Source organism: Ranitomeya imitator, chromosome 5, assembly GCF_032444005.1.
Source record: "Ranitomeya imitator isolate aRanImi1 chromosome 5, aRanImi1.pri, whole genome shotgun sequence".
Taxonomy (NCBI): Eukaryota; Metazoa; Chordata; class Amphibia; order Anura; family Dendrobatidae; genus Ranitomeya; species Ranitomeya imitator.
In genome coordinates this window covers 148,066,297-148,082,180 of record NC_091286.1, presented here as the reverse complement: position 1 = coordinate 148,082,180, position 15,884 = coordinate 148,066,297, and the positions used below count along the sequence as shown (strand labels likewise).

The window sequence follows — 15,884 nt, the reverse complement described above, 5'->3', positions numbered from 1 at the left end:
TTTCGTCAGAATTTCAGCAGTTTTTCTTGTATGAAAAAATGAACTAATGTAGGTCTCTCAAGCTTATCAAAATAAATAGTCCATGAAAAACGGATAACACACTGATGGCATCCGAGTGCTGCTTGATTTTTTCACAAACCCATAAACTTGCTTTGGTGAGTTTGATCCAAAACTTGACTGTCTCCGTGATTTTGTGAGGACTGCACAGTCTGTAAACTGCAGAGAGATGTGAGCAGCTCCCTAGACTAAAATAGGTACTGTATGGGGGAAAAACAAGGGTAGGAATTGTAAGAGCAAAAAATTACATCTGAGCCCTAACAAGAAGGTGCTGACCTGTGAGGATCTTACCAGTGTTTCCAATTTCTCATCAATATCTTGAAATTTTGGTTTTCGATTGCTGTAAGTTCATGGATTCGGTATAGCTGATCTACCTTACTTGCCCATTGAGAGATGGATGTGTCCAATCTCCATTACGGTGTCATTAACAGCTTATCTCCAGCTAGCAGGTATTGTATAAGTCTTTGAGACTTACTTTGTTTTTCAAATCACATATTTAAGAAAATGCTTTCTTTGGATAGTAGAGGAAATAATTGATATGGTTATATCTAGTATTGAGGCCTAAAAGGCTGGATGAATGGTCACGTCACGTCTGCCAATTGTGTATATAAGTTCATTTTTACCTATTTCATCTCCAGGATAAATTCAAAATATTAGGACACTGATTATAAGATTTGACCGGTGTGATGCACATCTTATGATTTTATACGAGTTCTGTTGAACTTTACACAATGGGAAGTATCATAAAAGGATTTAAAGATTTTTATTGTGTCCCCGTAAAATGTCTTGTCTAGCACTCTTCCCCGTAAGAAGACAAATGCGCTCTTCATTGAAGTGTTTTAGGTTAGTAAAAATGATAGATAGTGGATAAGGTCTTTTTAGGGTATGAGCTGTGCTCCATTATGGTTTTATACTTCTTTAGATCTCTGGTGAGGTTCCTTTTTGTAAAATATGTCTTTATTGCTTTAGACGTGATGTGATGGATGACGGAAATTATGTTATTAGTTATGCTTTCTATTTCCACATACTGACTTAGTAATAAAACATTCAATTGCATATACAGGTAGGTCTAGAAATATTTGGACTTCGTGATTTGGCCTCTGCATGCCACTACTTTTTTTATTTAAAATGAAACAACAGAGATGCAATTGAAGCTTACACTTTCAGGTTTAATTCACCCATTACTGACCATAGGTATTTTTGATTTTGCATTTTCATTTTTTGCTCCCCTTTTTCCCAGAGCCATAACTTTTTTTATTTTTTGGTCAAAATGGCCATGCGGGGCTTGTTTTTTGCTGGATAAGTTGTACTTTTGAATGACACCATTGGTTTTAACATATTGTGTACTGGAAAACAGGAATAAAAGTCCAAGTGTGGTGAAATTACAAAAAAATTTGCAATCCCAAAGTTGTCACTATGATTCTCCAAGTCATTACAAGCTCGTAGACACTAAACATGTATCTTTTTTTAGTTAAGTGGTGAAAAAAAATTCCAAAGTTTGATAAAAAATTGCGTCATTTTCCAATACCGGTAGCGTCTCCATTTTTCTTGATCTCAAGTTGGGTGAGAGCTTATTTTTTGCATACCGAGCTAACGTTTTTAATGATACCATTTTGGTGCAGATACGATCTTTTGATCGCCTGTTATTGAATTTTAATGCAATGTTGCAGCGACCAAAAAAACGTAATTCTGGCGTTTTAACTTTTTTCTCATTACACCTTTTAGCGATCAGGTTAATTATTTTTTTTATTGATAGATCGGGCGATTCTGAACTCAGCGATGCCAAATATGTGCATGTTTGGTTTGTATTATTGTTTTTTTTATTTTGAATGGGGTGAAAGGGAGGTGATTTGAACTTTTATATTTTTTAATTTTTTTTTATAATTTTGAAAACTTGTTTTTACTTTTTTCATGCTTAAATAGTCTTCATGGGAGACTAGAAGCTACAGTTGTACGATCGGCTCTGCTACATACAGGCGATGATCAGATCGCGTGTATGTAGCAGAAATGCTCACTTGCTATGAGCGCCGACCAGCTGTCATGTGCCCTGAAAGGTGCGGGCTCAACGCCGGAGCCCACCACAAATGGGGAGTCCGACATCGGCGTACTATTACATCCAATATCGGAAAGAGGTTAAAGGGAATCTGTGCACAGGTTTTGCTCTGTAATCTGAAGACAGCAGAAGATAGGGGCTAAAACACAGAATTCAGGGATGTGTCACTTGTCAAAGTGTCTGCTGTTTACTTTCTGTGAATGATTTATCACTAAGAGATTAACATTGCTGGACTACACTAGTGCAGTAACACCACCTCTGCCTATGATAAGCACCTCACTGTCTATGGACTTTATACATAGAGAGCCTGGTGTGGGCGGGGTTAGCTTTCTCAGCTCTGCTTCATACTAAAGCTAAAAAGCTCTGATTGTGTCAGAACGGCTGCACCCAGTAAACTAAGTGATACATTGTTGGATTCAGTTTCTCTTTGCCTATGTCATGCTGCTCTCAAAAAGCTGCTGACAGATTCCCTTTAAGGGACTTGAATAAAAATATCCTGTAAAATGTTTAGGAATTGCACCCATTTTTCTTCAAAGCTTCCTCATTTCAGAGGCTAAAAAGTAATTGGACAGATTAACTTTACCATAAAGTGTTCATTTTTAATACATTGTAGAGAATCTTTTACTGGCAATGAGTGCCTGAAGTCTAGGAGCTATAAACATAAGGATGAATGACCTCGGGGAGATCAAAACATCCAACACCGCGGAGACACGTGTTTCTCAACGCAGTGATCCAGAACACTGCTCCCATCCCTTATGGGAAATATGCAAATGCATGTAGAAAAGCCGCAGAGACACCATCACGTGTTTCTCAAAGCAAGCAATAAACAGCCAGGTCTTTCACCGGGAAGGAACAACCACGGTAAGGGCAGCATCCAAGAAGGAAAACCGTCTATGCCAAAACATGGTATCCATCCACAGACAGCTGTTTCGGGGTATTTGCCCCTCATCAGTGTGGAGTAGGAAACTGGCTATTAGGAGCAGTGCCTAGTAAAAGGACTATAAACAAGGATGAATGACCTCGGGGAGATCAAAACATCCAACACCGCGGAAACACCATCACGTGTTTCTCAATGCAGTGATCCAGAACACTGCTCCCATCCCTTATGGGAAATATGCAAATGCATGTAGAAAAGCCGCGGAGACACCATCACGTGTTTTTCAATGCAAATACCTCGAAACAGCTGTCTGTGGATGGATACCATGTTTTGGCATAGGTGGTTTTCCTTTTGGATGCTGTCCTTCACCTGTTGTGAAGTGTTCACTTCACCTGGTATAAATGGATTCATTGTGAAGATAGTTTTATTCGTATCTCAAAAAGGTATGGAATCCTATAAAAAATGGAGTAGTGCCCCTAGCTGGGGTGTGAGTAATTCTTTGTGAAATAGATATAGTAAAGGGCAAATGAGTTTTTTGTGCTGAGATTACCTGCCGCTCAAACTGCCTTCTCTCTCATCCTCTCTGGATGGACGAAGCATCACAGAATGAGGCCTCTTGTCCTTTTCTTCCTCATTGGCTATTTAGTTCTTTTACTGGCATTCATTGGAGCTGGATGGTGTTCCTTGATATCTACTATATAAAGCTGAATGTGTGTATGTGTGTATGTGTGTATGTATGTCCGGGATTGGCATCTGCACCGTCGCAGCTACAGCCACAAAATTTTGCACAGTCACACGTCTGGACCCCGAGAGCGTCATAGGCTATATTGTGAGGTGAAATTTTAACCCCGCGCGTTCCAATTCACCAAACAATTTTGCCCCTATCTACATAATGGGGAAAAAAGTGAAAGGAAAAGTGTTGGAGGCGTTGAAGCTACAGCCACAAAATTTTGCACAGTCACACGTCTGGACCCCGAGAGCGTCATAGGCTATGTTGTGAGGTGAAATTTTAACCCCGCGCATTTCAATTCACCAAACAATTTTGCCCCTATCTACATAATGGGAAAAAATGAAAGGAAAAGTGTTGGAGGCAAATTGACAGCTGCCAGATGTGAACAAGGGGGACGTAAAGCGTGAGAGCGATGGCGCCAAAGAGTTTATACCGTACAGTTGCTAAGGTGGGGCCCCGACATGGGATACTCACCACACACGGGGATATGAACACACACACAAAATGCGCCACACACTTCCACGTGCTTGAACACATATCACCCTCAGCACACATTTCACCACACATTCTCCAACCTCGCCACATAAAAGTCGAAACACAAAAGTCGCCGCTCAAAACTCGCCACGCGCAGAACTCGCCACATGCAAAAACTAGGCTCTTGCAAAACTCGCCACAAGTGCAAAACTCACCTCATGGAAAACTCGCCACACGCAAAACTTGCACATTCGGAAAAATTGCCACATGCACAAAAGTTGCAACACATGCAAAATTTCTTCACACAAAACTTGCACATACTCAAAAGGCACCACACAAAACTCGCCACGTGCAAAACTCGCCATGCGCAAAACTTGCTGCACACAAGTTGCTACACTAACCTGTCACATGCAACTCGACACACAAAAAGTTGCTACACGCATGTTGCCACACACAACTCATCTCACAAAAGTCGCTACATACATGTCGCCACACGCAACTCAACACACACAACTTGACAAACGAAACTCGCCCTAAAACACACACAAGTCTGGTCTTATCCTTCAAAAATAAAAATCTGATTAATAAGCAGACAAACTACAACAAATGTACCATAAAGGAAATACGGCAGCTGTCAGTCACATGACCTGTCTATTATGTGTATGTGTGAGCTAATATATACTGCCAGGGGGAGGGCTTCCTGCTGGCTGGGGATTTATCAGGCTGCCTATTTAGCTTACAAATACTGAGGTAAAAATACTGAGCAAATAACGTGTGAACGAGGTCTAATACAGGAGGAGATGACACACAGGTATATACTATATACAGGAGAGATGACACACAGGTATATACTATATAGAGGAGGAGATGACATACAGGTACATATATATGCAGGAGGAGATGACATACAGGTATATACTATATACAGGAGGAGATGACACACAGGTATATACTATATACAGGAGCAGATGCCCTACAGGTATATACTATATACAGGAGGAGATGACATACAGGTATATGCTATATATAGAAGATGACATGCAGGTATATACTATATACAGGAGGAGATGACACACAGATATATACTATATACAGGGGAGATGACACACAGGTATATACTATATTCAGGAGGAGATGACATACAGGTATATACTATATATAGAAGGAGATGACATTCAGGTATATACTATATATAGGGGAGATGACACACAGCAGGTATATAATATATACAGGGGAGATGACATACAGGTATATACTATATACAGGAGATGACATACAGATGTATACTATATATAAGGGAGATGACAAACATGTATATACTGAGGTGATGAGGTGAAAATGAGAGGTGTGAGGTGAAAATGAAAAGGTGTGAGTGCAAAATGAGAGGAGTGAGGAAAAATAATGGAGTGATCAGAAAATGACAGATGTGAGGTTGAAATGACAAGTGTTAGGGGGGAATGAGAGGAGTGAGGGAGAAAATGAGAGATGTGAGGGAGAAAATGAGAGATGTGATTGGGAAAATGAGAGGCGGGATGGGAAAATAAGAGAAGTGACGTGCTATAACTAACCACAGATATTTACTATGCCCAGGCAACGCCGGGCTCTTCAGCTAGTCTTTTATAGAGATGTAGATCTGTAGAGCCGAGTTTGCAGGTTCACTCTGCCATCTCCACCATTTATGTATACCCACAGCTCCAATTTACTTTACAGTCATGCTATCTCAACGAAGCTGCAACTGACATCTGAAACCAACTTGGGTTCTGAAGATGGTGCTATGTTTTTATGTGAGATTTTTGTAAGAAGAAAGCAGACAAAAACAGTGTAAAAAAAATTCAATTTTTCTTATTGGTAACCCCTAACAATTTCTGTACGTGTATGATTTTTACAAAGTTTGACATTGTATTATTCTCCAAGAAGTTCTAGTAAGGAACTTACCTCAAATCCTGAATGTTATTGAAGAAGTATAAAATAATTTTGTGCAAAATGTTATTAATTTCATGTTGGAGGTGTTGACTGATGATATTAGTGTGGTAAACAGTGCAAAACTATTTTCAAAATTCATCTATTTACATGATTTAACTGAATTGTGACTATTGAGATGGAAATACATCTACAACAATGTGATGTCCATTGTGATGTCACATGACCATGATGGACAATCCTGCCCCCATCATAACTTACACTTTTGCACCCATTTATCTAGGTTCCACCATTTCACATGATAATCACCACGCAAAAAAAGAAGTGTCATTCAAGAAGAGTAAAATAAAAATTATCTTTATTGGTAACGTATAACATGTAAAATCATTTAAAAGGACAGGGTATAAGCCTCCAATAGTTGAAGGGGGTAGTCCTGTAGCAGGAAAGTTGAATTATCATGAAAGGCACATAAGTCCCAAACTAGCAAAAATAGGAAAAACAATAATAGTGGTGGAAGCAGTTTCAACCTACCAAATTTTGAAAAGGTAATATAAAATGCTAGTTCGAAACCTGAATTAATGGCACAAGTGAAATCAATGCGCTAAAGAAAAATTCATCCAAGGAAAAAATGATGAAAAGTAGTGTAGGGGTATAGACGTCTATAAAAATACATGTAGGTATATAGATACATATAAGAAGCTTAGTAGCAATGTAGGTTACCTTGTATAAGACGTAGCCTTGGATGGAGGTTGCCCCGATAATAGTGTGCACAATTGCCTGCTGCAGGAGTGACCCGCTCACCCGACGACCGCCGTTTCGCTATGTAGCTTCTTCCGGGGAGGCTTATACCCTGTCCTTTTAAATGATTTTACATGTTATATGTTACCAATATAGATAATTTTTATTTTACTCTTCTTGAATGACACTTCTTTTTTTGCATGGTGATTATCATGTGAAATATGTGGAACCAAATTTTTTGAAGTGATTAATTGCCTATAATATTAAGGACTATGAAAATAATTACCCATTTACCTAGGCTATGTTATTCATTTAACCATAGTGTAAAAACCCACCAAGCAATGGAGATATAGACTTTATTATGTCTATATCTATAACTTACAGGTCTTGAAAATTGGTCTCTGCAGAGCCCTGTCTGGAATAAAGCAAATGTGCTCATACTGGATCTCCACTCTATACTGTGTGCATAATCATTGGGCAAGTGAGTATTTGACTATATCTTTTTATGCAAAGTTTTCAACTCAAAGCTATAGAAACTTAGATGCTTATTGGATGAAGCAGATCAGCTGATGTGTATTTGTGTAGTGAGGAGGGTGCAGTCTAAGGTTGCAACACCCTTTATCAAGATGTGCAGAATTATTAGGCAGCTTGTTTTCCTCAGGCAAAATGGGACAAAAAAGAGATTTAACTGACTCCGAAACATCAAAAATTGTTACATATCTTACAGAGGGAGGCAGCACTCTTAAATTTGTAAGATATTAGGGTGCGATCACAGAACCATCAAATGTTTTGTTGCGAAAAAATGTGTTGTGAGGAAAGGCACACATTAACTGCAAAAGACTTGAGACAAATCAAACGTAAAGCGACCAGAAGCCCATTATTAAAACTGGACCAAGAAATATCTGAAGTCAGATCTATCAAAGGTTTTGTGGACTGATGAGATGAGAGTGACTCTTTATGGACTAGATTGATGGGCTCGATCAGTAATGAACACAGACCTCCACTTTGACTCATAATGCCAGTAAGCTGGAGGTGCTATATTGCTATTGGCTGGTATTATTAAATATGAGCTAGTTGGACTCAAAATCAATTCACAAACCTACTGACAGTTTTTAGAAGACACTTTCTTCAAGCAGTGATACATGATTTTTTATGCAGGACAGTGCATAATCACATGCATCAAAGTACTTTTGAGTTGTTTGGTTATTATTACTGATGAGCGAGTATACTCGTTGCTTGGGTTTTCCTGAGCACGCTAGGGTGGTCTCCGAGTATTTGTGAGTGCTCGGAGATTTCGTTTTTGTCGACGCATCTGCATGATTTATGGCTGCTAGCCAGCATGAGTACATGAGGGGGTTGCCTGGTTGCTAGGGAATCCCTACATGTATTCAAGCTGTCTAGCAGCCACAAATAATGTATCTGTGTCAACAAAAACTAAATCTCCAAGCAGTCACAAATACCCGGAGACCACCCGAGCGTGCTCTGGAAAACCCAAGCAAAGAGTACACTCGCTCATCACTAGTTATTATATTCTCTATAACAGAAGTAAATAAACAAATGAAATTTGCATTTAGTTACATAATAATTCTGCATACTAATAGTTGCCCAATAATTATGCACACATATATATTCTCCAAACAAAGGCAAAGCCTCACTTTTACTTTCTTAAATATTCAGGTTTGTTAACCTTTTGGATTGACCAACAGAACTTTAGTTGTTCAATAATAAAATGAATTAGTAAAATATATAAGTAAAAGATACAGGGGCTGGTGAGCCCATACAAATATTGTGTTCCCCATAACTCACATACTGTATTTATAGACATGGAATTTCACAGCGAGAAAAATAAAACAACTTTTACTTCACATATGTAAAAATTACTATAGTAGTATAAAAATGAGAACACCTCAGTCTCTCATGTAAATAGAGATTTGAAAGAATATTACGCTACAATGGTGGACAGTATATCTGTAAACACAATATTACCCTGCAAGAATTTTTTTTTGTTATACATATGCATAAAAAATTACAGTGGTCACATATAATGCATATGAGATAATTAGGAAAATTTCAAACTATTTGTGAATGAGGAAAAAAGTTGGAAATCTCTCAACCAAAGTTCAGATCCACAGGATAGGTAGGAAATTCTTCCTCATCCCAAACAAACGCCTGATATGATCCTTCTCAGACCAATGGGGGTAGAGCTGGGAGTAATTATCCCTTATAAGTCCTAAGGGTAGGTATCATAACCCTGCATGCCCCAAACTCCCGCACTTACAAGGGCAGTCAACAGCTGAACTGACCCTATAACAGCCATGTGTGCCTACCAACGCTTTTGTCATCAAAGGTCATCAGGGGAGGACATGTGCACGCTTCATAAAAAGTTAAAGGCTGAATGTCCACCCTTCTAGCTATCAGAATAGTGATAAATTGTCTAATAATTGTGATCAGAGAGTATATTCATTGTCTATGGCTGATCAAATCCGCTTCTTTCAGTTCAGGTCTCTGCAGAGTTTTGTTCCTGGGTTCCAAAACAGCCATTCTAGGGATCATGGGCAGCTAGATCTCCAGCGATCAGTATGATGGGAGATATAGTACCATTTTGAGAATAACTCTTTAAGAAAGTTTTCATGAAATATATGTTTCTAATGTGCTCCTTTTAAGATCTGTAAACAAAGAGTAGAAATTACATGTTACAAAGTGGTTTATCAGAATTAAAAATACATTGCTCTTGAACATCTTTTCACTGTTTACACATTTTGGCTGAAGTTCCCAAACTACTGGACTCAAAATCCATTTTTTTGTTTTACACACTGACTTGTAGCCAAAAGCAGTAAATGATGCCAAAATAATCAAGATCTGAACCGGTGATAGGATGCAGCTGGAACAAAGCGGTGATTCTGACATGGGTTGACAACAGATATTTTTAGGATCAGTAGTTTTAACAGATCTTATTTTCTTCCAACAAGTTACATGTTATAAAATGTCTTCTTCCATCTTCCATGCTGGTGGCTTCATCTCAGCCTCAGTGTTGTGAGATATTTGACATAAAGCCTTATATTGTGTATGACCATTTTTAGGTATGAGACAAGTGCATGAGTAACTGTGGGCAACTGCATTCTTCTGCCTTGCAGTTCTGTTTGGCTTTTTCTTTGTGCAGAAGATAACTGTACTTTCCTGGGTTGTTGTTATGGTAGGGGGTCAATCATAAATGACGTTGGAACAAAAAGATCCAACCTTAGTTCATGTGTGTTGTTGCCATCTGCTCTAATAGCCAAGTGTAGTGAAGGGTCTAATATTTGCTTCTTTGGTCTTAAAGGGATGTCCGCTACTGTGAAATTAATTACCTTAATATCGATGACCTCTTATGAAAGGTGATTAATATCAGATCTGTGGGAGTCTCACAGCTCCTCCGATTAGCTGTTATCAGGTCTGACACGAGCATTTTTCCTGAAGACCCTAACAGGATGGCTGTTGAGGCAGGAAAATCGCTGAAGTGGAAGGAAACAGCGCTCAAATAAAATGGGAACAACCTGGGGAAGATCCTTGGATGCATCTCTGACTTCCAGGTTGCTGCTGGGAACAATGTCAGTGTATTATTCCACTTTCATTGACTAACAATAAAACATACAAAACAGAAGATAAAATGGAATATTTTATATATTTTTTTATAATACAAAAAAATGTTAGGAAGCAGGCTTTCCTGTATAATGACTTGTATATAGGGCACAATTAAAAAGAGAAAAAAACCCTGCCTCCTCCACCCCTTAATAGTCACCGGTAAATTTAAAATTATGAGCAAAGACCGCCTGATGACCCTCTAAAAATTATGATCAAGGATGGCCTGTTTACCCACTAAAAATTATTAGTGAGGGCCGCCTGATGACCCTCTCAATATTTGGTGCAAGGGCCACATGATGACCCTGTTGATATGGTGGAGGAGGAGATCAAGAAAAAGAAGAAACCATAAACTGTATACCTTTTTAGGGTGGGAAGGAGTTCATGGGAATACATTTGAATTGGCTTTATGTTACGCTGCTGTCTTCCAATGAGGTTGAGAAGTCTGGGCCCATGGTCTCGGCCTCTACATACTCCATCAGCAGCATGTCCACTTCCCTGTCCCTTACCACAAGCCTTACCACAACGTCAATTAATCAATGGACATTGTATGTGAGAATATTCACTATTACATATACATCCTACTCACAAATGTGAATACACTCTGGAATGTTTAATAAAAACATATTTTTATTAACCCTTTCCTGACATGTGCCCCATATGTGCTATGCTGCGGGACCTGCGTTCCCGCAAACCTCGGTACATATACTTCCCGATCGCGCTGGCTCACTCTGAGTGCTGCCATGATCGAGTGCGGGTGTCAGCTCTATATGAGAGCTGACACCCTGCAGCAATGCCCATAATTGGTGCCTATCATGGACATTTGACCCCTCTGATGCCACTGTCAATAGCTCCTTGTCTGCTCCCATCAGCACAACACAATGCGATGGTCTCCATGGTGGCCCCAGGCTGTATTGCTGGTTGTTGTTTATTCTGCCTCCCAAAAGTCAAACTAGAAAGTAATCAAAATATATCATGTGCCCGTAAATAGTAACAATAAAAACATCAACTCGTCTCGCAAAAAAAGGAGCTGTCATATGATTCTCTAAGCCAAAATATTGGAAAATTATAGCGGTCTAAATATGGAGATGCAAAAACTAGTTTTTGCAATAAAAAGCGTATTTTATTGTGTGACAGCTGCCAAACATAAAAAACTGATATAAATCTGGTATCGCTGTTATCGCACCGACCCGAAGAATAAAGTCGCCTAATCACTTAATGCCGCTCGAGGAACAGCGTGAAAAATAAATAAAACCAATTCTTCACCTGCTATTGATTTCTTCTTTCTGCCTCCCAAAGATCGCAGTAAGGCTTGGCTCACATTCGTTTTCATGTAAATCTCTGAAATACTTGATTCAGACAGAACCCCCGGTGAAAGATTCCCTATAATGAGGTAAGTGGAGGCACTGTGGATGCCATAGGACCTGTGGTCTGGCATTTTCCGACTTTTTAGGTGTACATAAAAGCTCAATCGACCACAGTTTTGTGCACTTCTGAAAAGAACCGCTGAACAGACACCAGACGGAGTCCAGAGTAACTCTGCTTCCCCATTATAGTGAATGGATCCATTGGGGGTTTCATCTGTCACATCACTTGGAGAAATAAGCGGAAACCCCAAAGTAAGTGTTCAGCGTAGAGCACCGGATAAATGTGATCCTAAATGTTAATGTAAAATGTTCCCAATAAAAGCTTCAACTCAATCCACAAAAAATCAAATCCCCATTCACATCCGTCATCTGTCAATGGAAATATAAGGGGCTTCCATGTTGCTGGTAGTACAAAGGCTCTGGAAAAGCTAAATGGTTCATCACCCACCAAAAGAAATTCAGAAAATTTTGTGGGGCCAAATCCAAATGCCCCCCTCCCTTCTGATCCCCAGTGTGTCTAAACCACATTTAGCATCCATATGTTTGGCATTTCTGTAGTGATGAGAGCCCACCTAATGTAAAGGGCTGGTCACTACAATGTACTGGGCACTACAACATACTGGTCACTACAATGGCAGGTTGCAATTTCCAAAATGGGGTCACTTGAGAAGGGATTTTGCTTTTCTAGCACTTAGGGGCTCTGTATATGGAGTCCACAGACTGTTCTAGGAAAACCTGCACTCCAGGAGGCAAATAGCTCTCCTTCCCTCACGAGTCTCGCCGTGTGTCTAAGTAGTAGGGGGGCAACATTGTCCTCTGGCCCCATGAGCTATATACTAGGGAAGCATATAGTCAACTTGAGAACCCCAGATTTTATCGAAAACTTCCATCTGACCCTACGGGTGTTTATTCTACCAAATTAAGAACATTGATTGACAGGGCTTTGAAATTGGGGATCATCAACACTGGGGAACGAGATTTTATCTGGGTTAAGCATCCTACCACATCAACGTTCTACATGCTACCCAAGATACATAAGGACATGCATAGACCACCTGGTCGCCCCATTGTTTCCAGCATAGGGAGCTTATGTGAGAAGGCCTGCACTTATATAGATTTTTTCTTGCAGCCACTTGTGTTGGATCTTCCTTCGTACACCAGGGATTCATCCCATTTTATAGCATCTCTGCAAGACATTTCTTTGGCCCAAGGTGAGATCATGGTGACCTGCGATGTTGAGTCTTTGTACTCTAACATTGATCATGACCATGGCCTGCAAGCAGTGCTCTTTTTTCTTGATCAACAGCAGAACTCTGACAGACTACATGACTCGTTCATAGTGGACCTCCTTGATTTCATTTTGAGACATAATTTTTTTCTTTTTGACAGGAATTTTTTTCTTCAAGTCTCTGGTGTCGCCATGGGGGCTCGCTGTGCCCCGGCCCTGGCTAATTTATTCTTAGGGTGGTGGGAGTCCACTGTGGTCTACAACTCCGTATGGTTTTCATCGAAGGTACGATGTTGGCGTAGATACATCGATGACGTGTTCTTTATTTGGACAGGTACCCAGGATGAGGTTGAGACTTTTATTGGTTCACTTAACAACAATCCGTACAACATCTTCCTTACCTTCTCATGTTCTCCCTCTTCAGTGAACTTTCTGGACCTGAATGTGGCATGTCAAGACGGTGTCCTGTCCACTTGCCTATATTGGAAGCCTACGGCCACTAACAACTTACTGGAATTCCGCAGCTTTCACCCGTCCCATACGAAGAAAGGTATCCCGGTTGGGCAATTTCTTAGAACCAGGAGGAATTGTACGCGGGACGAGGACTTCTACAGGGAAGCACATGATTTGACCAAGAGATTTAAGAAGAAGACTTATCCCAATAAGTATATTTCTCAGGCGTACCAGAGAGCCAAGGGGCAGTCGCAAGTGGCCCTATTACAGCCACGAGATAAAATTTTGGACAAATCTGTTCATTTCATCACTGGGTTCAATACGCATTGGTCTCAGGTAAGGCATATCTTGCAGAGACATTGGGGCATCCTTACAACGGATTTGTCAACATCACAAATCGTTAGTGAACGACCATTGATAGAGCACCGAATCTTCGTGACATTCTTACAAGAAGTCACTATGTTAGGCCCACGGTGAAATTGAATAGGGGTATCTCATTGAAGGGCTCTTTCCCCTGTGGCGACTGCAACGTCTGTCAGTTTATGCACCCAGTGAGGGATAACTTTTGTAATCCAACTGATCAGACAGAGCATAGGCTTAAGAGCTACATCAACTGCAAGACTACAAATGTCGTTTATGCCATTATATGCCCTTGCCCACTGGTATACGTAGGACAGACGTCCCAGGAGTTGCGCCGACGTATACAGAAACATTTTTCCACCATTGGCACGGCTGCGACTGATTTCCGTAAGGACAAATTGCTCACTACGGTGGCAGCCCATTTTCTAAAATATCATGCCGGTAAATACTCGGGCACTAAGGTGGCGGTACTTGAACGCATTCGTGGGTCTGACAGAGGGGGATCATTGGAGAGTAGGCTTTTACAAGCAGAGGCCCGTTGGATTTTTATGTTACAATCTACCGCTCCCTCTGGTATCAATGAAGATCTTCTCTTTACCGGTTTCTTGGGTTAATCTAACGTGATGCCTTTTTATTCTAGATGTCCCTCCCAGATGACCATCGGGACTGCCCTTTGTACTTTCTATATGCCTTTGAGATGCTACCTGTGTTCCCTGAAGTTTTGATTGCCCTGGGTGCAGGTTATTCCTGGAATCCGTGTTACAGGTCTCCGTTTATACGGATGACGTCTTTCCGTTTGGCAGCGAGCAATCTGTGGACTGCTTGTGGGGCTGCCCCAAGTGGAACAAGATATCCTTACTTCTGCTTTATGTCATCAAGAGGATCGTTTTGGCATTACATGCCTGGACACTGGTATTCTACTTATGATGGACATAGGAGGGCTTGTCACCCACAGTTATATCTGAAGTATTTTTGGACTATGATGTACCTGGGAACCCCTGGCGTTTGTTCTTGTTTGTTTGAACGAAGATGGAATCTCTACTAGCAAGCTGGACGCGATTTGTCTGTACATTATGTCTTTGATCGTTTTAGATATATATATCTTTATGTCCTGTTCTTTTGGGTCAGAGGATGTCTATGTCATCTTTAGCTGTGGTACCAGCATCCACTTTACCACGGTTTGGCGTATATGTGGGGACTTGTTGCCCTCACTTGTATTTGGGTGCGGTGCCACCTTATTCTTATCCTCTGTCCCATATATATCAGTTTTTGATTGGCCCTGCTAGGCTTTGTCCATTTTTCCCTTGTATCCAGGTCCTTATGGTCAGATCACACCGCCTGGTTTTTTCCAGGTGGCATGTGCCCTACGTTCTTCTGACTATCTGCCTTATCTATTCTTGGCAGTTTTCTTATATTATAACTTTTTCACAGTATGGGAATGACGTTGTGTTTGGTTTAAATTATTGAATAAATTCTCAGAGCCATGTTGTTGATGTGTTCGTATTATTATCTATGCTGTTTTTTGTATTTTCAGTACAGGTGTGTTGCTTTTGATTGTCCATTATATTGGATTTTACTTTCATTCCCCTTTTTTCCTTTTCCCCCTTTTTTTATATTTATTTTTATTATTATTTTTTCTCATTATTTTGATTAATATTTCTTCCCTCCTTTAGGTGTTCCAGCGTAGTGGAATGTTATTCATCGGTACTTGCCCGTGATCACTTGTTTTGTGCTGTATCATACCTTCACACCAGTATGGGTATTTACCTTCCTGTATGTCCCGTTATATGTTTTGTCTGGTTGTGTGTTTTTGGTTTGGGTGATATACATGGTAACGTCCAGCTCTCCCATCATTTTGGGGTTTCTTACTATCATTACCGGTCTAGTCGGGTACCCCCACTGTGTCCATTCATTCGTGCTGCTATTTATCTTGCTCCTTTCCGGCTACATAATGCGCGGCGCTGGTTAGTTCCAGCGCATGCGCACTGTGTAGTATTGGCAGAGACGTC

General features: G+C 40.3%; 1 protein-coding gene across 9 annotated transcripts in view; it reads left to right on the top strand.

Moving 5' to 3' along the window:
- Positions 1-15,884, top strand: part of LOC138681586 (uncharacterized) — a 1,359,044-nt gene that overhangs the window by 215,840 nt on the left and 1,127,320 nt on the right. For 6 of the 9 annotated variants that reach the window (XR_011321935.1, XR_011321930.1, XR_011321932.1 and 3 more), the window contains exon 3: positions 7,234-7,330. The exons of 2 other annotated variants lie outside the window; for them this stretch is intronic. Coding sequence is in view for 1 of the 7 variants with exons in the window: in XM_069769207.1 (XP_069625308.1) it covers positions 13,487-13,851; positions 14,516-14,920 (770 nt within the window). In the remaining 6 variants the exon portion in view is untranslated. Of the gene's footprint in view, positions 1-7,233; positions 7,331-13,486; positions 13,852-14,515; positions 15,044-15,884 lie in introns of those variants that run through there. One more of the 9 variants, XM_069769207.1, reaches the window with a different exon arrangement.